General features: G+C 41.0%; 2 protein-coding genes across 4 annotated transcripts in view; both read right to left on the bottom strand.

Moving 5' to 3' along the window:
• The window catches only part of agbl4 (AGBL carboxypeptidase 4), a 323,638-nt gene that overhangs the window by 62,596 nt on the left and 237,198 nt on the right, over positions 1–23,844 (bottom strand). The window lies entirely within an intron of this gene.
• Positions 7,293–22,879, bottom strand: bend5 (BEN domain containing 5). 3 transcript variants are annotated; one of them, XR_012593936.1, is made up of 7 exons: positions 22,581–22,879; positions 21,358–21,488; positions 19,993–20,470; positions 17,697–17,845; positions 14,459–14,672; positions 12,765–14,224; positions 7,293–12,669 (listed from the first exon to the last, which is right to left on the bottom strand). XR_012593936.1 is itself a non-coding variant. In XM_074635417.1 (6 exons), exons 1-6 carry the CDS (start codon positions 22,765–22,767, stop codon positions 14,028–14,030), a joined length of 1,356 nt encoding a protein of 451 aa, XP_074491518.1. In that variant the 5' UTR covers positions 22,768–22,879; the 3' UTR covers positions 7,293–14,027. The 3 variants fall into 3 exon arrangements, 2 of the variants coding, with proteins under 2 accessions (XP_074491518.1, XP_074491519.1); XM_074635417.1 differs by having other exon boundaries at positions 7,293–14,224; XM_074635418.1 differs by lacking the exon at positions 21,358–21,488 and having other exon boundaries at positions 7,293–14,224; positions 22,581–22,713.

The raw sequence follows: 23,844 nt of genomic DNA, 5'->3' as shown, positions 1-23,844 counted from the left end.
AACATATTGTTACTGTCAGGTGAAAGCCTTACAACTCGTTTTGTGTTTTGAACTCGACTCACCGGTGCGCTGCTTGTAAATGATCAGCTGCTGCTTCACAATGAATATGAAATAACAATGCATTCATCACCTTCCAACTATCCTGATATGGTAGGACAAGCTACATGTTATTTATGTCTCCGGATTCTTTGCATTATGAAGTAAATGATGTTTACCTTTTTATTACTCTTTTGAGAGTAAAAAAGAAACATGACAAACACTGACATACAGTGTCCGACTTTGAGAACCCCTGGTCTAAATCATATGACTTGGAAATCATTTTAAGTGGGGGATGAATGTGTACAGTGATGTGGTTTCTCCACTTAGTTCTGCCTATAGAGCTCAACAGTGACTGACCACATTTTTGGCACCTTCAAATGGGGTCGTGTTTACGAGAAGAGTCCATATGAACGCCCCCCTCTTGTGGTATTCACAACCTCGTAAGTGGAAAGTTTCTGAAAGAGAGAGCGGCGGTGATGGGAGCGAGTAACGGTATCGACTACAGTCCAAGCAGGAAAGTTAACAGAGTTTGGTTTGTCCGTTCTGGGCTACTTTGGTAACATGGCAGACTCCGTGAAAAGGTCTGGTACCTATGTAGATATAAACAGCTCATTCTAAGGTAACGAAAACTAGATTATTTTTTTCAGATGATTATACACTAAAGAAAACATACTTTTTAATATTATATTCCATTTCTGAAAATAGATCCCACAAAATTGTAGACACTGTGCCTTTAAAACAATGTTGATATCATACAGACTTGTGGCTTCTGCAGGAACATATACCATCGTTTCACAATCTCGTAGCATGTGGCAAGTCTACCTTGGATGGTTACAACATTATGGCTAATAATCAAATCCGCGATTGAGAGTATGATTGGGGTTTTCACTTCCGGAACCTCACTGTTGAGCTCTATTTGTGCGGCTCTACAGATGTTGACATGAATATAGTTCGATCTACGTGAGTGAAAACACACGTAGCGACATCTCACACCCATCATCAAGGAGATGAGCAGATTGTATCGGACACGGATTGATTGCCCTTGAAATCCGGCAAAATTGCTTAGCTTGTAACAAGCTTTATTTACTACATTAAATTATCATTAAAATGCTATTAGCGCAATTAGTTGATTTCCATTTGAAACAACACATCTATGGCGAGAGAGAAGCGCTGAGGGGGAGAAACAGAGAGGAGGAGGAGGAGGATGAGGAGGACAGTGGAGAAAGGACAGAAGTTAAAGTTACAAGAAGGAAAGGAGCGAAAGGCAAGACGAGAGGAGGGAGGAGAGAAGAAGATAGGATATGCGAGGAGAGGGGAGGTGAGTCAGGAAGGAGACAGCAGTGGGAGATGAATATTAAGCAGCCGTAGTGATTAGGGTGGTGGTGCAGAGTGGCACTGTGACAGTGACATTGGCTGCCATTGGCAGACCCTGCCATGGTGATTCACTGGAACCTGCTTCATTTGGGCCATAATTAGCTTAAATGTTCAGAGAATGAAAAATTCATCATCACTTTGAATCTTGTTAATTGGGAGAGCCGTCTGCATTAATAAAGGCCATTTGGAAGCTCTGTGCTTAAGTATGCGTGTGTGCATGTGTGTGTGTGTATTTAGGGTAAGAGAGCTCAGGTTTGCATCCACTTACCGGAGGGGCTGATGGATTCCAAACTTTACCCGTTTTTATCATTGAACAAGCCAAATAAGCTTCTTATAAATGATAAGGACATCTGAATAACGCTGGCAGCGGGGAGAAATTTAACAGCTACAGTCAGGACTTACAGCATATCTTATCATTCACACAGTTAACTGACAATGCAGGGACATGCAGCTGGATGGGTGGATTAAAAGTAAGGTATGTAAGGAGCATGGGCAGAAAAGCCAATGTTTGTGTGATTGGTAGCTCATCCATGTGTGTTACTGGCTTTGAAGGCCAAAGGCAGAATTAATCAACGTATTGCCTGTTAACCCTGCAGTCCCATTTCAGATGAACGTAGCAGCAGAGATGGTAGTAAGTATAGGAAGAGATAATGAGTGTTTCAACATCATTACTGGCAACAGAGATAATGTAATGAACAAACTTCTTGCATATTTTGCATACAGATGTGAGCTCCACGCTGTAGATTAATGCTGTGTAGATTATGTGCAAAACAAAAACAGATCTCTAAGAAATCAGACAATAAAGTGCTTCATGTACATTCACACTAGCAGCACGAATGAGATTCAATTAGAACATTTTGCGCTCTAGTTTTTTTATTACTTTCTAATTATTTAGTTATGAGAAAGCTTTTTGTGCCTTTAAGGGGGAAATGTTGCAGGATGAGCAAAAGTATGTATGTATGTTACAATCCAACCCAATATCACGCCGAAGCGTGTAATAGACCTGCCTGTTCACCAGAGGATAGCGTGTCAGTGTCACGTTTTGCCTCACAGAGGCTTGAATATTACACGCATGTATGACGGTGCAGTACGAGCAGGGGGCAACAAAACCACTTAGTTAGGTTTAGGCATAAAAAACACTTAGTTAGGTTTAGGCAACAAAACCACTTAGTTTGGTTTAGGCAACAAAACCACTTAGTTAGATTTAGGCAACAAAAACACTTAGTTAGGGTTAGGAAACAAAACCACTTACTTATGTTTAAGAATCAAAACCACTTAGTTATGTTTTGGCAACAAAACCACTTAGGTATGTTTAAGCAACAAAACCACTTAGGTAGGGTTAGGAAACAAAACCACTTAGGTATGTTTAAGCAACAAAACCACTTAGGTAGGGTTAGGAAACAAAACCACTTAGTTATGTTTTGGCAACAAAACCACTTAGGTAGGGTTAGGAAACAAAACCACTTAGTTATGTTTTGGCAACAAAACCACTTAGTTAGGGTTAGGCAACAAAACCACTTAGTTAGGTTTAGGCAACAAAACCACGTAGTTAGGTTTAAGAAAAAACGTCATGATGGGCCTTAAAATAAGTACTTATTAAGTGCAATACATACAGAAACAACGTAACAGAAGTACGGAAGACCCGCCACAAACGTCAGTAATGTAGCTCACAAAACAAAACATCTGTCTCGACCCACCAGTGTCCTGGTTGAAAGTCCCCTGTTTGTTGGACCCATCCACCTCCCGTCATGTCCACTATAAGCAGTCTTTCTCACTCTTTATTCTACGTCACTAGCTCTGAGCGTAGCATATTTATACGGATGCATTTACATTGCAGTCAGTGCAGACTATATGATTCCTAACACAAGAACGGCGTACTTATTGCACGCTTTTGTCTTGCACATTATCGTGTCATTCACACGCCTTTTTGTGCTACCGGGCTGCACACTCTTGTTCACTAATAAACCAAACCAACACGTGTTATAGTGAGAAACGGAGCGTGTTTCTTGTGTCCCTCGGGGCAGGAGAGGTTAAAAGTTGCTGCCGCGAGCAGGAAGAAATTAAGACTAATGTCCATTTATTTCCCTGCAGTGGGGCCGGTGCCTGATCACCGTGACAACGTTACAGCGGCAAGAGAGACCGAAAAGCCTGCAATCAAGAGCTGAGTGTTGAGTTTAGACTTTTAGTTGGGGGCTAGTGTGCCATTTAGTTTAGTTCAGCCTGGGTGGCTGTGTTATATGGTGTGTTTCATATTCAGTGATAAAACATGCAACTGTGCCCTTCCTCTAAACCCTCAGTATGTGTGTGTGTGTGTGTGTGTGTGTGTGTGTGTGTGTGTGTGTGTGTGTCTGTGTGTGTGGGTGTACACCTTTCTCAACATCAAACCTTGTTATGCTGTGGTAACATATGCACTCAGTGCACCCTCTCTGAACTTCCCCTTCCGGGAGGCAACAAAAGCTGTTATACTTTCACATTCAAAACAGTAACAATGTCATAAAGCAAACACATTACTGCCACCTATTATGCGGCGCCGCTGCGTGCACCGTGTCAGCGTGAAAAGCAAAAGGTGGACAAGATGAATCAGACAAGTCTTCCGAGAAGCTCAATAAAAGCGCCGAAATGACCATATTCATTAGGTTGTGTGTGTGACATAAATACGATATGTTCCCCTCTGTGCTGCAGCGTGTGAGGAGGAGGACACAGTGTTTATGCGACAGACAGCGAGGCTGCAGAGCTCAGCCCAGTCTGGACCAGCTCAGCCCGGCCCAGCTCGACCCAGCCGGCACTAATCCATCATCACCACCACTGAATCATCGCGCTGCCAATAAAGCCAGGCGGCAATACATTACAGGCATGTGGCAGGCTTTAGCGATAATGACATTGAGAAGTCCCCTTGGGCTGTAGGAAAAGCCTGGGCGCATGACACACTTGCTTACAGAGGCAATAATATATGGAAATGCATCAGTGTGCCAGACAGGGGAGAGGAATGGGGAGATGAGGGAGAGAGTAGAGCTCAGTCTACGGAAAGAGGGAGGAAAAGGCCTTCACAGTGACCACTTCCTACAAGAGTCCAATGTGGACAGTTGCATAAACTTAGTTTAAGACAAGTCTTGGCCTTAAACTGGTCTTAGATTGTCAGGTTAGACTAGTCTAACTAATCCGCCCTGTTGCATAAATGTTAAGACTGACTTAATTTTAGGTAGGAAAGTTAGCGACCTCTCCCTCTGGCTAAGCCTGAGGTGAGAGCTTTGTTGCTATGGCAACAATCTGTTAGGTCAGTTAGCTAACTATTTCAACTGTTTTCCATTACTTTTAGGTAATTTTAGCCAACTACCCATTTATCAATTACTTTTAAGTAATTTTAGCAAACTAGTTCAACTGTTTATCCCTAACTTTTTTGGATTGTACCATATTCTTAAATTGTTTCTTAACATCTTTACCGGTCAAGCGTTGGATTTATTTATTTGTTTACCTTCTCTTGTTATTTTCTCCCATGCACACTCGGTGTGGTGTCGCTGTTGCATCAGACATTTTTCTCTTCTGTGAAGTGTCTTATTTCGCCCACAATTCATTGCGTGACAGGCTATCTAAGTCAGTCTTACATTAGTCACCCATATGGAAGCTTTAAGCAACAGGTAACTTTAAGTGTATATAGCAAGTCTGACTTAAAGTTATATTTAAGACAGAGACTAGGTCTGTTTTTACGCAACTGGCCCCGGCATTCAATGACGGGGCTCATTTTAGATTTAAACCTCTCCAAACAAGCCATCTTAACAAGCAATCTCATATGTCAACACCCCATTTTCTGCCTATCTTGCTCTCATGCAGCTGAGTTGATATTGCAATATGGTTTGGACATAGCACATACGTTATATACAACGCTGCCAATCATCAGCATGCTGTGTGGCACAGAGGCAAGCCAGCAGCATCGGGGACTGAATGAACAAACACAGTACAGTGAACTGTTGATCTCTGCCATCCTGTTATCTTGTGGCTGACATTGAGAACAATCTGCCTATTAATCCCCTCACCTTCACTGCAGATGCACACACACACACACACACACACACACACACACACACACACACACACACACAGTCCAAAACACACCAAACTTGAAACCCAGATCTTTTGAGGATGTAAAGCTGAACTTTACGGTGAAAGAAGTTAACTACAGAGCCTGTGAGGATGGAAAGCTGATGTGGCCAACGCAGGAGAAATGAAATAACCCCAGAGCTAATCTGCCTCGGTCTGTCTGGAAATCTGTCTTCCTTCACGGTGTCAAACTCCTGGGCGTGATGTTTAAAAAGTAAATTGTTACCATTGTACGGCAAACTCAAACTCTAATTTTAATCTTTGCATTTAAATTAAAAGTTTACCGGGTAACTGTGTGCTGAGAAATTTGCATTAGCCTAGGGGTCATTAAGGTTTACTGAAACCTATTCAGCACACATGGCCATCAATTTAAAAATAAAAACTCTTTCGAAATTAGTTAAATGGTATTCCAGTGTAAAAAATAACACTTTAAAGGCTTGAGGTAGGTATTGCGCTCCAAGCTATTGACCAGATTTAACCCCGATTTGGTGATTTTAAAATATACAGATTGAGGTGAAAATACCATGTGTGGAAATGAAGTTACTACTCACTCAGAGCCCCCTGGAACTTCAGGAAAGTTGTCTCAACAATAGGGCATGACCACACTGATTTGTCAACAGAGCAGTAGAAAATTTGAATTTGCCTCGGCAAAAGCAATAGTTTGACATTTTGGGGAAAAAAAACATATTTGCTTTCTCGTGGAGAGTTAGATGAGAAGTTTGAGACCTCCCTCAAATCTGTCTGTTAGATGTTGAGCTACAGTCAATAGCCGATTAGCTTAGCTTAGCACAACGACTGGAAAAACAGGGGAAACAGCCGGACTCGACATCGGGAAGTTACTGCTCACAGCAAAAAAATCTTTTTACATTTTGATTTTTGTATCTAGCTCTCGGAAAGAAAGCGAATAAGCGCATTTGCCAAAATGTGCCAACTATTCCTTCAAGAAGGCAGCAACAAAATCCTTATTGTGATTCAGATATGACTGTATCCAGTGGGTCCACAAAGTTCAATTTCTCTGAACTTTTATGACACACAACTACAACACAACACAAATGTTGTATGGTGGAGGCAGAGGTATCATCAGCACTGATCACATGCAGTATTTTAAACATTGAAAAGTGATTAAAAAAGAAGAAAGAGAAAGGTTCAGTGTGGTTTTATCCATGAGACTCATCCATGGACTGTATAGATGGACGACGCGTCTCTACTTCCTCCCGCTGTATAAAAGTGAAGCCAAAATATGCCATCTTGAGAGTTTGACGTCATTTTGAGCCAGTAGTAGCAGTAGTGATCGAGGGGCTGGAGCCGTGGTATACACAGACTTGTGACAGTTATGGAAAGTTAAAGTTACATCTCCTCTCTCGCACAATTCCCGAGCCTCCAGCTCCGCGACTACTTCACTCAGAGCAGCTGTCAATCAGAGCTGTCAATCATGACGTCTCACCCCCTTTTTTATAGCATCAAATAACTAATTAAAATCAAACGTATCAGAAAAATGAATAGTGTGATAAGAACTACCTAAAATGACAGAAACCATCTTTGGGAAAAATGTATTTGACGTGAACTTTGACATTTTAGTTTGGCCCATTTCCCATCCGCCAACATGGCGGGATTTATGACCTATACTGCAGCCAGCCACCAGGGGGCGATCAAGATGTTTTGGCTTCACTTCTGGGGAGCTGTCATGTCGTCCATCTTTATATACAGTTTATGATCTCGTCTTATAGTTTGCTTCTTCGAGAAAAGAACACGAGGCAGGAAAAGACAAAAAAGACGACAAGAGGTTTGTGCTGATAGAATAAAAGTCTGGATTTATTTCTGTTTATCTATACATTAAACAGGTGTTCCTGAATGCAGCAAGAGAAAACACAGAACAGGATGCTAAGCGTCAAAAGAGTTGCTCGCATAGCAGAGGTGTGGCCGGTTTAGCAAAGACATGTACACTCTCTATCGCATATACTTATAACATTTTCTGTAAATGTAGGGATTGCCTCTGGGAGGCTGAAGTAGGGTGAGGGAGTGTTTACTGCAAATATCTTTTCACATTATCATACCAACTGGAAACTCCATACAGTAATAACCCTGTCTTCCCCCAATGATCATTGCAATGCAGTTACAACTACAGACAGGTAAATACCCAAGCAGCCCTGTATAGCTCAGTTTAATTCAACTCCATGAGTATGAAAATGTAGTAATAGTTCAGTACGGATTTGTCATGTCGCCATTGTCCCCCTTTGATTCAATCTCAAGGCTGTGCAGACACATTCAACGGTCTGAACACCAGTTATCTCTCCCTGGTTGGCTCTCCACCCAACAGTGATGTGGTACCAGGTGATTACAACTCAGCACCTGCATAGGAATTCAATTACACACAAAACTCTCTGGGTCAACTCCCTGGACCAGAGCAAAGCTTAAAATTGAACCGTTATGAAACAGTCCAAAGGATGGCTTAAGTGCTTCCATGAAACCTACTGCTGTGTATTTGAACACACACGCACACATACACAATGCTCACAGTAGAGAGGAGCTCCCCAGCACATTACCTGTTCACAGACATGGTCAGAGTAAAAAAAAGAAAGAAACAAAGAAACATATATTTACATACTGACAGGTAGAGCAAAGTACACCAAAACAACACTTTGGCGCACAAAAAGATTCCATTGGTGTCACTGCACACAGGGTAAAAGACAATATAATGCACTTTTTGTATAACTAAGTCAGGTCCAGACACTGAATGATGCTGTATATATGACTTTAGCTCATAGTAGCCGTGTTTCCATTCAATTGTCAAGCAAACTTTTGAAATGTCACAAAAAAAAGAAACGCGAATTAGGTCTGTTTCCATCAACTGGTTTGGTGCGAATAAACCCAGATGTTGGCGCTATAGGTTAAGCGAGGCAGTAATCCACCAGCAAACAGAGTAGAAGAAGAAGAGGTTGCGAACCGGAAACAAAATAAGTCAGCTTGGCCAGCTAACCCATGTACGAGAGAAAAATGGAGAGGTGTTCAGGAATTAGTTTCAATTGGGCAAGTTTTAATTTTTCTGTCATGTCAGCTAGTATTGGCCATGTCCAGAGACGAAAACAAGCATTTGCACGTTATGGGAATATCCAAGAAGAAGCCGATGGCAGAAACAGCTGGTCATGTGAGTTAAATATTCGCTACGTGCAAATTTATTTGGCAAATGTTTTTCCATATCCCATTTAGCGCATCGACTCTTTTTCGACAAAGTCAAAAACCACGCCAAGCGAGCGCAAAAACTTATTTTTTCGCAGTTACGCCATTTCTAATGCAAATAAAATATGTGAATGGAAACATGGCTAGTAAGTCAATCTTGAACAAATTGCTACACTGAATTCTGAATTATTTTTTTTTACAGGAAATTACATTTGAATTGTTCAGGGACAAAGAGATAAAACTGGGGAATCACAGATTTAAATGTTAATTAAATAAAAATCAATAATCCCAAAACTTACTGGCTAAAAAAAAAACATAACAGTCTACATGAAGTCTCATTTTCAACCAGACGGGGCTCTAGTTTGTATATTACCAAAATCCCTTCTAATGGACCATACAACTACCAATGGAATCCCGCTTCTATAAAACAAACTTGACTCAAACAGAACATGGCTTTGCTGAGGACCTCTTCTACTGTAACACATGCTGCCCAGTCCAACTGAGATTTCCTTTTTTTTATGACAATCTGGCATGCAACCATTGAACAGTGGTATCCTTTAAATGTATTGGTCATCTGAGTGTGATCTAATAATCATGTCCTACGTATAGTGAAACCTGATCTAACCAGTAAAAATACACATTTCTGAAAATACACTGCAACAATGTCATATTATTAGACAACAGGTGCTAGAAGCAGATGCATCCATTGCAAGTCAGCAAGTTCTGAGGTACTTCTGAAACTCACAGCTGAGGATATAATCACTATCTACAATATTTGGATGGATAGCATATAGTTGATACAGTAATAGCAGGGTTATCGTTTCGCGAAATATTTTGGCTTAAATTTTGATTAGCTGAGGGGATAGTGGCGGTTGACACACCTGAATAAAACATAACTGTATGAGGATAAAAACATAGAAAAACAGCACCATTTGAGGTCCGATAGACAGATCAGCTTTTGAACTGTTTGCTGGTAGCACCGTCAACCAGTAAAAATCTCAGAATGCAATACAGAGACGGAACACAACCACTGATCAACTGCACGACATAGCAAAGAGCGAAGATATATATTCAGAGACGACCCCTCACGCAGATACCCCCTTTTACAGCAGCATCTTTAAGCAGGTAATAAAACTGATTTCTCCTAAGAATGATATTGTGTACTGAGGTGTTTTACAAGTTTTATATGCTGTACATGTTGAGAGTAACCAGGTATACCTTTTCCTATAGATTTTTTTTTTTAATATACACACATAGTTTACAGTCACTGACAAACAAACACCAGAGTAACAATGAGGTAGGACGGTGAAGTTAGATGAAGTAGAACCGGTTTGTGGATTGTATACAAAGTTACTGATACCTTAAGAAAAATATAGGCCCAACAATGTGTTCCTCCCGTTTTTTTTTTCTCATTTGAAGTAAGTTTGACATTGTATCTGAGGCTCAAACAGTAATGTGTTTTGTGTAGTTGTGAAAACTGCTAGATGACACCATTTATCTCGTTCCACACAGTGAAGTTAGAACTGATCTCTTTTTTCCCCCCAAACTGTCAAAAAGCAACATAAAGCTCCCTCACTTCTGAAGCTTTGACAGGTGTTCACAACATAAGCCAAAACACTGAGCGATGAGGACAGGATTTGCTATTATCTCGATACATGTGCATTTTTAAAATCCAGTCCGTATAAATGACAGGAGAGTAAGGAACTAGAGGTGGCACAGGAAGAGGATCACAGAGCCAGCGAGGTTACATTTCCTCCCTATCGCTACTTGAGTGTGACAGTGAGAGTACTGGAAGGTCTGGTGTTGCGTCACAGAGCTAACTAACCTATATTGTCCATGAATGGCTCTACCAGTTTATGTACTGGTGCATGTTACTAATACGCTGCAAAAACCCCAATTGCTCGTCTGCAAGGAACTTGGTACATCTGATAGAGATTGGCCTTTCCATCACAGATTAAGCCAAATCTGGGTTAAAAACATACAGTACTTCCACACAGCTTTCATCCATGAAAGATGGTTTTAGTTAAAGGATTAGGCTTAATAGCGCTCCAGGAAACCAGCCTTTGAAAAGAAGTTAACATTTCAGATGATGTAATAGCTCTATCAATGCTCTATCTTAAAGCATTATTTTAACCACACCCCCTTTTGGCATCAAACAACAAAGAAAACGAACACAAACACAACAATTGAACACGACAACGTGTCAGAATTTCAGCATGGTTGCTTTGCACAGCAGAAATCTTTTCTTTCTTTTCTTTTAAACCGCATGTATTTTAAATACATGCTAGCGCACGTAAACCTCACATGTTGCTTTGTACAGGGAAAAAGCTGAAAAGGATTTTTTTTTTTAGGAACAAAAAGAAAATATCAATAATATGTCACCATTTTTGGTGTCTTAAGATTCACTAGGCTCTATTACCTTGGCATGGGCCATCTTTTGTGCAAACCTCGCTGATTCCTCAGTCAGCATCCCCCCTTCTTTAGCTTGATCTCAGCATTCAATACTTTGGCTTACGATTACCACTCATTTGTAAAAAATACACAATTATCTCTATACAAGTCATATCTACGCATAACCAGCATCTTCACACATTAAGTTAAAGCACATATTCCAGTCAGCTTGCACATATTATAGGTAAATATCTTTAGATTGATGAATCATGTTTTTGGGCCTGAAAGCCAAGAAGAGTTTTTTTATACTTTTGCTTGTCAACTCACCAAGAAAGCTATTTATTGTTCAGGAGGCCATGATGGAGTTATCGATCCAGTTTCAACATACTTGTGGAACTTTTTTCTAAACACCCCGAATATATCTTCAAAGATTTAACTATTCGGAAGTAGTAGTACTTTGAAGTAGTAACTGGAAGTATTAAATCTATCAAGCTCTTTTTGGAGCATTGGTATGTCAGGGGCTTATCTGATTGGCAAAACAAAATTATATCCTATAACTCATTCTTGCCATAGAAAACAACAAACCAAAATGTTCTAAGGTGCTTCATGATAATACAATGATTGTTAGGCTTTATCTATATAGCCATTTTTAACAAAAGGACAAATACCACAAATACATTTCTTTAAGATTGAAGAAATTGCCCAGAAGTTTAAAGTGCGTTCAATGTAAATGGTTTGTGTTGATCTAACTACTGCATCTCAATTGAGTACAATGGATACAAATTGTCATCTTAACTGTGGTGGATCGTTAGAAGGTAGATATCTAAGTGAGGCTTATTAAATATCGAATGTTGTGAATGTAGCTTAATGTATGGGCTCTGTTATTAAGCGAAGCCTTGTCTCTCTTGTTCCACACAGAGATCACTTTGGCTAAGAAAGGGAGATCTTTTTTTCATTTGTTTGTAGATTCCAACTGATCTACATTTGGATACAACATCAAGCTTAAAGCCAACAATTCATTCAAAAAAAACAAAAAAACAAAATGTATAAGAAAAGAAACACAAGAAATGGTCAGGTAACATGGAATCACAACATCAATGAGATAAACCAAAACTTGACCAGAACCTTTACTAGAAACTGAAATATCCATGTTTGGTGGAAAACAAAATTAAAAAAAATATGTTTTATGTACACTAAAATATCTCCAAAAACATAAGGTAGCTTAACAAAAGGCTGATCTGAACTTTTGAAATAACAAAAAAAACCGAGACAGACAAAATGATAGACAGAAATAAACCAACCGACAAACAAGAAATCTAGAGTATGAAGAGGAGCGAGGCTTGATGGGCAGCTCTGCAGCAGATTCACAGTTAGCCACAGCTAGGTCACAGTTGAGATTTCAATCTGCAGCGTTTAGTTCCAGCCTGCAGACAGCCACACAAACCATTTTGGATCAAAACAACTGGAGAGAAAAAAAAAAAAAACATAAAACAAACACAAGAAAAAGAAGACATTTTCAAAAAAAAGTTCTGATGGCATAGCTCAGAGGAAATTGTCACTGGAGCGACCTTACTTTGTTCCCCAGTGGCGTGGCTTAAAAAAAAAAAAAAAAGAGGGGGTTATTATGGGGTTCAGCAGGCCCAGACGACTTCAAACAGCACAATCGTGTTTCAGACAGCTTTACCCACAGCTAACACTGCTTCCACATGAAGATGACCTGAACCGTGCCCTGATTCTCTTCCCCACGTTGTCCCGTGCAGCGCAGCATCTTTTAACTACAAGAGGAGGGAGAGAGGGAGGGAGGGAGGGGGGTAGCAAGTATCCCGGCTCAGCTCAACTTAATGGTGTGAATCGCACAGAAAATAGTACCTAGCCACCTCTCACATTCTCACAGCAAAGTGCAGGTGAAGCTTCATCGCTTCAGCTTACGATACATTTACAATCACAGCTTACTAGAAAACCCAGGGGCACACTGGCCCCCGGTGATTGCCAAATCCATTTAAGGCCTTTCTAGGCATCAAAGTGCCTGTACCAATACAACTCATTAAACAGTCAAATTGTCTGAAAGTGACATGTTTGATTAAGAGTAACACAGAAATATCCCATCCAAACCTCTTAACATTGATGGCAAATGCTCATAACTGAAAGGTCAACATAAAAAACAAAACAAATATAGCTCTCTATAGACTCCACATTAGAGTCACACTTCCCATTTAACCCCTGTAAGCCGTCTTTTTAATAAAGCAAAGTGTTGTGATTGACCTACAGTCAAGGTGGTGCACACACTTCTAATTAATCTCTTGGAGGAACAGAATCTCTGTTGCAAAATGCAATATGGCTGTTACCAATTAAGACTTGTGCATTTGAGACCCATGATGTCCCATTTTATGCAGTAAGTACCAACAGCAAACACTCCCAGCAGTTAGTCACCAAAAATATCCACATGTCTAAGATCTAACGCAGGCTAGCATCATCATCTTTATAGCATCAGAAGACTTTATCTAGGGAAATAACCTTACTTTTTAAAAGTTTAAGGACTCAAAACTATGTTCTGACACAGAACAATAAATCAATTTTAACAATTACATCTAATCTCTCCTTTGACACAAATGCACACACGTCAATAAACCACATCTCTGTACCAATCCCACTGTAAAGCTTATAAAAACACTCATACCAGCTCATATCAAACTAGTTCACACTGGTGGGTAAAGCTGTCTGTCAGCCAATGGGAGAACTGGACACTGAGGGAGGTGACGGTTGCTCTGCAGGGAGCTGGGAAGGGCTCTTTTCGTTTTAACGTTTCACATAATAACCAATCCGATGTGTCAAAGAAAAAACTGCTCCTGAAACTGTGACAAACATCCCCCAACCACCCATATCAGGTCCCCCTCGATATCCGGACCACGTTGGGGGGGGGCAGAAGGCGCTGGCGGGACAACAGTTGATCACTACATGCCATCGTAGGTGAAGTTCTCCATCTTGACTGTCTGTCTGATGAGCAGCTTGGATTCCCGCCGCTCCTCGTTCTTGATGGACTTGTTGATGTCCATTATCTTTTCACAAATGTATTTGTTCACTTTGGACAATCTCTGCGTAATCTCTGCACTGTCGGCTGTCTCTTGAGACACTCTGTCGTAGAGACACTCTGGGGAAGGAGCGAGCGTGAGCAGTCAGACGACATCAAATTAAAAATCTTATCTTTGTCTGCTATGTAATGAATATAACTGAATGACTGAAAGACTGTATGAAAAGAAAAAAAAATGTTTTTCTGTACCTGATGTTTGACAACTTGTCTCAGCTTACACAAATCTCATCAGAACAAGGACTCATCTCTTTCACAGTCTTGATTTTATAGGTTTAAACCTAGAGTTTATCTTACCTCTTACGATTTTCAGTTTGCTGGGCGACAGTGGAGGTTTAGGCAGGGCGTCTTTCTTCTTTTTGGTGGCCACTCCAGTGACACTACGGTTCTTGAGGGTTTCTGTGCCCCAGATCATTACAGCCAGGTTCTTTGTGAACTTGGAGTCCCCCTGCGTCCGCTGCAGCTGGTGCCACTTCTCTTCCTCCACCCAGATCCCTCCACCGAGGTGTACCTGCAGAGAGGTGTAAAAGTGTAAAACAGAGAACACCACATTTTCACATCTACAGTAGATAAAGATATCTTGTAAGTGTTGTCATCTGCACTGTGCCAGACGCAGTGAAAGGTCTAATGCGTTGTGGCTTTTATCAGTTCAGTTTAAAAACAACAGGACTAAACAGAACGCATCAACACTTTTAAGCACACGATGATCTACTCTGCACGGGAAAGTGTCATCTTCTCCACACTTGGCTTGCTCATACAAGATTTCCAAACAGTACCACCTATTAAAGAACTGTCTGCTTCATTAAAACAAACAAATGCTAGTACAGTTACCCAACTGTTTCACAACCTTTAGAAGTTGTCATCAAAAAGATAGCTTTACTGAATATCTTTAAAAACTAAATAATAAACAAACAAACCTTGAGATACTGACAATTAAAGTGGACAGAATCTTGTCCCCAGTGGTTCACGTTGTTTCAACAGATGCTGAAGCTTCAGACTTCAGAGGAGTAGCTACTTGTGATGTGCAGGTCAGGGTTTTTTATAACCCGCACCCACCTGACTCGTTATGAGAGCCATTTCGCACCGCCTGATCCACAAACGCATGCATTGTAGTAGCACAATTGCCAGGTCTGAGGTCTAAGGTCACAATGTTTCTGTAAGTTATTAATAACTTGCTTTGTCAATTTGTCACCCGCCCACCCGAACCTGCTGTATTTTCTAGTAAGCTCACCCGAACCCGCTTTGATGATGGTTAAACAAAGTTTAGGCAACAAGAGAAGACAATATAGAAGCAACTAGTTGAGGGAGACAAAAGAACCAAACTGAGACTTAAAGCTGCAGTTGGTAACTTTAATAAAAATAACTTTTTGTTATATTCGCTCAAACTGCCACTATATCCTGACAGTAGTACACGAGACGGGTAATCTGTGGAAAAAGCAGGTTCCTCTGCCTCCCTTTAGTGCTCCTAATGGCATTTGCAAGATTCCACCGCGCTCGAACGAGCGGTCTCTAACGCAGCTGTCTATCACTGCTCGCGAGGCTCATGAACTCCGATCAAACTGTCAAACTAGGCAGCAGCTGATCAAATATGAATCAAGATCCTGGGACATTTGTGTGTTAGGTGCTGCAGGGTCTCCGAAATCCAGTTTCACCAATTTACAATGCTCCATGCGGGTGTGAAACCTAAATGGACAAGGCAGATCATAGCTCGTCATGGCAGAACACATCTTAGCCAGCTCCCGCTTAGACCAAATTACAAATCCCAAGAAGCACCACTTTCACCAACTAGGATACATAAATAAGCTCAGGCCACTGGCCGCTTGTATCCTGGATTACCTCCACTATGAACTTAGCCCGTAGCTCTCTACACACTTCCACTGCACGTTGCATAAGCCTGCACCAAACACTCCCAAGCCGATTGCCAGACGAGCCAGACTGCCCTGGTCTTCTAGGTGAGTTAATGCAGCAGGGGGCATATGTGACTCTCCCTTCCCTGCTCTCTTATCACTGTAAAGTCTTTAGGCTACCATCCAAAAGGCTTTTCCCTGTGCAGCTAATGTGCTTTAGGCCCCCGGCCAGCAGACAAGCTTTTTACTGCCCTTAAGTTAGACAAGATTGTTTTCATCCCCCCTCCCCATTGCTCTCGTTTATCTCCCTCCCTCCATCTATCCTCCTCCTTTTGTACCTTTTCCCCTCCCCTCTCTCACTCTCTCACTAAGGCTAACCTGTCAGTCACTTTAAATTCCTCTCGTGCAAATAATTAATATGGGGTCCCTGATGTAGGAGAGTTCTAATTTGCAAGTGTTCTTCACGCTTGAAGTGGCTGCAGGCCCCAGAGCTTGTAGTACCAATTCCCCCCCTGTCATCAGAGACAGGACGCTGGTTGAGTTACAGCGGTGGGGGGAGTAAAGAACCCTAACAGGCTAATAAACACTGATGATGCTGGCTGGGCTTGCAGGAACAATAATAATCTTCTCAACCTTGTTTACCTGCTAGGGTAGGGCAGCCAGCGGGAAAGGACCGATCAGCTATGACGGCATGTTCCCAGGTCCACGGGTGTTAAAGAGGAAATACAGCATTTCCTACAAAATCAGGCTACTTCCCACGGTCACCCCGAGGCCGAGAGCCAGGGATACGGAAGGATCCAGGACTCTCAAAGGGTGAGAGGGGCTACTGGGATAATCTTTAAGTGAAGGTTTAAAGTCCCTATCTGTAATGTAACATTTGACCATATACATTACAGATATATTCTAATATATATGTGGAGAGGTGGACATAGAAATGAAAAATATGCGTTTTATGTGAATTGATCATTATTGAAAATACAGGCCTGTTTTACTGATGACTGAACATAACAAACAAGCCTTTAACAGCATCAGAAGACATCTGATTAATTTGTTGCATGTCGGACCATGTTAAATGCTTGTCCATCACCTGTTGAGTGATGGCATCTTCCAGGGGGTACCCTTTTGTTTACATTTGGATGAGTGATTTTGCCTTTAGGAATAAATGTCAACAGAAAGAAAAAAAAATACAGCCATACAAGGAACATCATAAATACCACATGGAAGGTTGGTATCAGATAAATAAGCATGGGAATTGACAAGACAGCCACAGGGAATCAGGAAAAGCTAACTAAACTAGAGCCCAAGTTGAGCCATGCGCCTCTCCTGCCTCTCTCTCTTTCTCGACCGGACACACCGACACTCGCAAACGTTAAGCACACAACCTACGCACTGAGTTATTCCTTAAAAATACATATATCCCAGATGATTAGGGCTGGCAGGGAGCCCAACCTAGGCCCGATGGAAACCCTGCTATTGCATTGACAAAATCTGTCCACAGACAGACATATAAACGCCTGGCAATGTACCCATAACCGCTTCTGTTGCAGTTTCTGCTACAGTAGACGTCTCCAGGACCACTTTTTGCCATGATAACACACAAACACATAAACTCACAAGGAGAAAACAATCTCAGCCACACGCTGTGGCAGCTGGTAATAAAGAGAGTCCCTCAGTGCAGTGAGACTTACCTTCCCATCGTTACAGGTGTATACTGTTCTGGGTGAGGGTGAGTAGCTGGAACTGGTGTTGGCTTCTTCTCTGCATGTCTCCTGGACCTCAACAATGGGTTCAACCACTTCAGCCTTGATTGTCTGAGTGCCATTGTCATGCATAGGCTCTGGAGATACAAAGGAATCACTTAACATTATGGAGATACTAAGCAACACATCTACGTCTGTCAGCACTTCAAGTTCAGGTTAGGTCATTTATCAACTGCTAGTCAACTTTACAGAATAGAGGATGACACTAAAAACAGAGCAGAGTTCTAGCAGCATGTGGCCATGAGTTTTCTGGTCTTTACCACTGGAGCAGCGCCCACCTGCCTGTCTGCTCACCTCCCGCCTTGGGCCTACAGTAGGCTTCCTTGTGCCTCGAGACAGGTGGTTATTTTAGCCCAGTAACTAAGCTGGCTTGGTGGCTGGCCATGCTAAGCTCCAATGCAGCTGATGAGTTTTAATATCGGTCAGTGCACTCCATCCCCTGCCCGACAGCACCCCAGGGTGCTCTAATCTTTAGCCTGTCCATTAGATGGTCCCGCCAGTAGCCAGGCGCCTCTGTCCAGATCTACAGGGGGGGCTGAGGTTAACGCCAGCATCTGGCTCGGGTTCGTACACTGCTGCACACTGCAATGACACCACTTTTAATTACACTTACAGTGCCTTTCATTCAACTTCCTGTATTGGATTCACTACTTTACTTTTGCTGGATTATAATGTCATTGTTGTATAGTGTGTCTTTTAACTATAACACCTGTTATATTTTTTAATAACGGCCCCTTTCCCACCGACTGCTTATATTCCACGCTTAGCTGTCTCTAAATTCTCTCCCCCATTTCTTATATTTTCCTCATATCCCAAGTCTTCTTGGAGCGCTAGGCCTGGACAGGAAACATTGCTGTTGTGGCTATACAGCATAAACTTGATGTAACTTTATGCTTATATAAATGCATTAGCAACATTTATATACTTCACACTGCCTCAGGAGAGTTTTTGAAACCCATACATATCTTCAAAACTTGCAACACCTGATCATGTCTTCATAATTAATTTTAAGAAATTTCTAAGCATCTTATTTGGCTCGACTGAACCCACAACCTTCTTCTGTTTTAGGATGGTCACTCTCATCATTAGTCATATCATTAGTCCACTCTGTCAACCTAAGAAGCAAGCCACACTAAAGCACCCTAACTCAAAGCTGATCTACTTTAACTCCATTTACAACTTTTATCTGTGTATCTTAATTTCAGTAGAAAGACACTGAATTTTAACAGCAGTTCCAAATGTTCATGTACATCTAAACTAAAAAAAGGCTAAATAATACAGAGAAAATAAATATTCAAAGAGCCTGTAGTTGCATTTTCTTATGATTTTTTCAGACTCAACAGCAAAAATAATTATGTATAGCATTTGTCACTGTTTTTAAAAAGGCATAGATCTGTTCCAGGTCAGAGCGGTTCAATCAGCGCATTCATTGTGTAGACATACAGTAAACACCCTGATCAGAATATTTCCATGCACTTGCCTCCCACCTCCTTATATTGAAAATGGCCGTACAGATGTTACTGTCCAATACTGACTTTCTAGGGGGAAAAAAGCTCTGAATTGCAGTTTTACTAATATATAGGTATTCATGCTCAATACCAACTAGTTTGACTTTCGTAGAGTGGGCAGGGTGGGTAAAGATATTTGGAAATTTTTTTGTTATATTACTTGAAATTCTCATTACATCGCGACAGCAATCAATAACTCAAATGCTCTGACAAAAAAAAAAAATCCTGTCCTGCGAAGGCCACAAATACCAATTTTCTTTTGTCAGAGTAATATTCAGCCTGGATGAAATGATTGCATGGGCTACCTACCTGCCTGTCTATCTGCCTGTCTGTCTGTCTGCCTGCGTGCACTCTGCCCGTGCACTCATTGCACGTCACCGGAGTACTAACAATAATAGGTGTGTTCGCCGTTCACATTCATTATGATATGTTCATGTTCCTAATATTAATAGTGGGGTAGTGGCTTTGGAGGGAGGCCTGAAGCGACGGACTGTCTGTGTTGCTGACTTGCTGACTTTCTCGCTAGATTTAGAGACTTTCGGAGCTAGTGCTGCTTGCTACTTTCATTGGGCTGAGTTTTTCGTTCGGTCATTTTTAAAAATCTCATTTTTAAGTTTCTCAAGACCGCCCCCCCCCCTGCCTTTAAATGAATGATAAACTTTGTGGCATACACAGCAGCGGTCTGTGTGTTGGTGTGCGTGCTCCTGGTCTCTCACCGCTGCCCAGTCTCATGAGAAGTACGTCTTGCAGCCTCCTGTTGAAGTCCCTCAGTTCTTTGACTTCTGTCAACAAGCTGCCATATTCCTTCAGCTTCTTGGCCTGCTGCACTAGCTGCCTGCGGGTTCTTTCCAGCTCCTGCTGCAGCCTCCTCATCTCCTCCTCCTGTTGCCTGTAGCTGTGAACCAACTCCTCGTACAGGACTCTAGGAACCACTGCTGCAGCTACCCCAGACACACAATCCGTGTCCACCTCCAAATGTTGTTGTTGCTGCTGGTGATGATGTTGCTGATGCTCTGCCTCCATATCTTCGTCTTCGTCGTCCGCATCCTCTCCCTCCTCGGCCAGCCGGTCCTCGTCCAGATCCTCTTCGCCCTCCATGCAGGAGCTCGCTGCGTTTCTCTCCAGGCGAGCCACTACTGCTGCCAGGCTCTTGGAGGAGTTGGAAAGGGGGCGCCCGTGATCCTGAGACAGGGCCTGAAGAAAATAACAACTGTCACTTTAGGGAACAAAGTGAAATGAAATTTGAATTGTAATAACTAGAAAGTTGAGCATGTGAACAGGATAAAAATAAGACAGGTGTTTGGCCTGATAAAATATCTCAGAGAATTTCACAAATCTCTTCGCTGCATCACTGACAAAGTGCACTTAATATGTGACAAAATGTGATTCCATTCAACACTTAGAAGGCAAAGCGGAGTGAAAAATCACACATCAATCTAAAAATGACATGACAGACTGCAAACAGTTTGTTTTGACTGTGTGGGTCTCAACAGGAACTGGGAGAAGAGGAGTCACCGAGTTCTTTGATGAGCCGCTCAGAGGATTTGTCTGTGAAAGGGCAGCTGTCCAGAGTGCTGAATTTGTGTTAATCCAGCATATGGTAAAAATAGCGTGGGGGATTTTGGGTGTCAGCCAAGTTTATGGAAATGTGACATTTTATCACCAATAGATATATATTAAAAATATAAGATTAATGCTGTGAATTCATCGACATGACACGTCACACATGCGTCCACACTGACACAGCTTCTTTTTTTTTTCAATGAGCAAAATTATTTAGGGTCCTCACTGACACAAGATTGTCAATGCAAGCAATTTAAGTGGGATACTTTGTTAGTTAATTTTTGTTATGACTTACTATTGATCTTTGCACCCCTGTTATAGCAATAATAAAGTTTTATTTCACTTGTGCACTTTCTATAGATAAGCATCATTTCAGCATGATCAAGGGTCAGCATGATTGAATGTCTTGATACTGGTGTCACTGTAAGTATAAGTCCATTACCCAGTGCTGCCCGTGTAAATGTACAAAGTTGTTTCTTCCAAAAATAACTCAACTGTCTGATCTAGGTTGAGCCTACCTTTTTATGTCTGAGTGGCATTCTCTCCTCTCCAATATTGTTCTCAATAGAGTTTCCTGAATTCTTGATGGACATCTTGGGAATTTTCATCTTCTTTTGCATTATACTGTCTTCAAATTCCTCTACTGTATCTGTAAAAAGTGCAGAAATAGAAGCAGGGGAAGAATCTCATAAAGTTTCCCAAAAAAAAAAAAAAAAAAAGTCAGATGGATTTTTTCATTATAAATGAGAAAGTAACCACACTACTATACCTGCAGAATTAATTCATTTCATTTGTCCCACCTCGAGCAGAGGGCGTTTTTGTGCCTCTCCATAACTGCTGCATCAACTTAAGCCCTCTTTTAGATAAAGAATTAAACATTTACATAGCACTGAGGGCTGCTATACAAATAGTCCTGGCTGTATGGAGCTTCAACACAACTGTGAAGGTATATATCGGACCAGTCTTGCAGCACCAGACAGCTCAGATTCGGGGATTAGTGATGCAGCTAGTTACCGATGGAGCATTGAAAACGACCGTCATCACTGTGACTATAAGCAAATCACTTCAACGCATTGACATGTTGTCCTGACAGCTGACATGTTAATGACAGGTTGTCTCTTATGTTGTCTCCATTAAAAGACACGTCTGATGACTGCAGCACCGCATCATCTCCTCCTCACACACACAGATAAGCCAGCTAACAAAGCTAAACCAAAAACAAGCTCCCAGCGTCTCCACACAACGCCAACAATATGCTATAAACCAAATAGATAACGTGTCATGAACGCCACATGCTGTCACACATGTGTTTACCATGTAGCTAACTAGTTAGCACGTCGGAGCTAACATGCTAAAGGACTAGAAGCTAGCTTTGCGTTAGCTCCATGTTGTAAACAACCTGGCTAACGTTTGGATGATGCCACGTATTTAGCAGAAACAAAGCAGCGCGTACTCTATCGAAACAAGAGATAACTCTTAGAAAACGACACCTTTAAGTGTTTAAAATCCAGAACAAAGGTATGACTGTGTAGGAAACTTATCTTAGCATATCTAACTAGCTGATCTAGCTAGCCACAGACGAGGTTGTTGTTGCTATCAGTGTCAAACAGCTGATCACGTCTTTGACAGATCGAGACAAAAGAGGTGTTTGACAGCTTTGACAGCGCACATCAATGATCAGACGTGAGAAAAACAATTTAACAAAAGACATGTGTTAAATAAAGAGGAGGTTGTAACTTACCTGCAAGGGCAAGGATCTGTGCTTCGCTCGGCTGGCCTGCGCTGCCATTCTCCTCTTCAGTTCTGTGAACCAGATACACCTTCTGATTATCAAAATCTGTTTTGTGCAGAGGTCTGAGATCTTCCACATTGGAAACGGGCAACGCGTAGCACATGTCGTCTTCAAAGAATCTAACAAAAGCATACATTATTTTTTCTACTTCTCTTTGGTCCTTTGCACTTTGGATATGGTTGACAGTTTTTTTTTTTTTTCCTCACAAAGTATTAAAAAAAAATATATACACACATAGAGGTGTCTGTGCTCGGCTACTCATGCCTGGTCCACATCACCAGGGTAGATCATCAAGGCATGAGTAATAGACATGGCATTAACTTCTTCAAGAGATGGACAGATACTGAAGTATTTAAAACAACTATTTTGATTTATTTGTGTCATAAACATTTTAAAAACTATTTTTCAATTTTTGTAAAATATTTCAAGTTTTAAAGGTCATCACCAGGGTAGATCATCAAGGCATGAGTAATAGACATGACATTAACTTCTTCAAGAGATGGGCAGATACTGATTTAAAAACATTTTTGATTTATTTGTGTCATAAACATTTGAAACACTATTTTTCCTTGCAATTGTAGTGTAGATAATAATGCACACAGTGCACGTTCATAGACTAAGCTACATGCACTATATTAATTTTTAACAGTCTCTTCTGCACTATATTCACTTTTTTAATAGTTGTGTATCACAGATGTTACCCTGCACATCTCCTTGTATTTTTATATCTGGTGTATTTTTTTGTACTTTGCACTACTAACTTTTTTACTGCCTTTTTACTAACATATTTTGCACTATGGAACTGTGATGCTGGAAACTTGAATTTCCCTCGGGATCAATAAAGTTACTATCTATCTATCTATCTATCTATCTATCTAGATATAATATTAAAAAGCTTTTTTAATTTCTCTCAATTTTTGTAAAATATTTCAAGCATTGTTTAAAGGTCCCATATCGTGCTCTTTTTCAGGTTCATACATGTACTTTGGGTTTCTACTAGAACATGTTTACATGCTGTAATGTTTAAAAAAAAGCATTATTTTCCTCACACTGTCTGCTTGAATATACCTGTATATAAACATGACATTAACTTCTTCAAGAGATGGCCAGATACTGAAGTATTTAAAAAACTATTTTTGATTTATTTGTGTCATAAACATTTGAAAACTATTTTCCTTGCAATTGTAGTGTAGATGTAATATTAATATTATTA

The sequence above is a fragment of the Sebastes fasciatus genome, chromosome 5, assembly GCF_043250625.1.
Source record: "Sebastes fasciatus isolate fSebFas1 chromosome 5, fSebFas1.pri, whole genome shotgun sequence".
Lineage (NCBI taxonomy): Eukaryota > Metazoa > Chordata > Actinopteri > Perciformes > Sebastidae > Sebastes > Sebastes fasciatus.
Note: the sequence above shows the minus strand (reverse complement) of the source record. Positions and strands in the feature narration are given on the sequence as shown.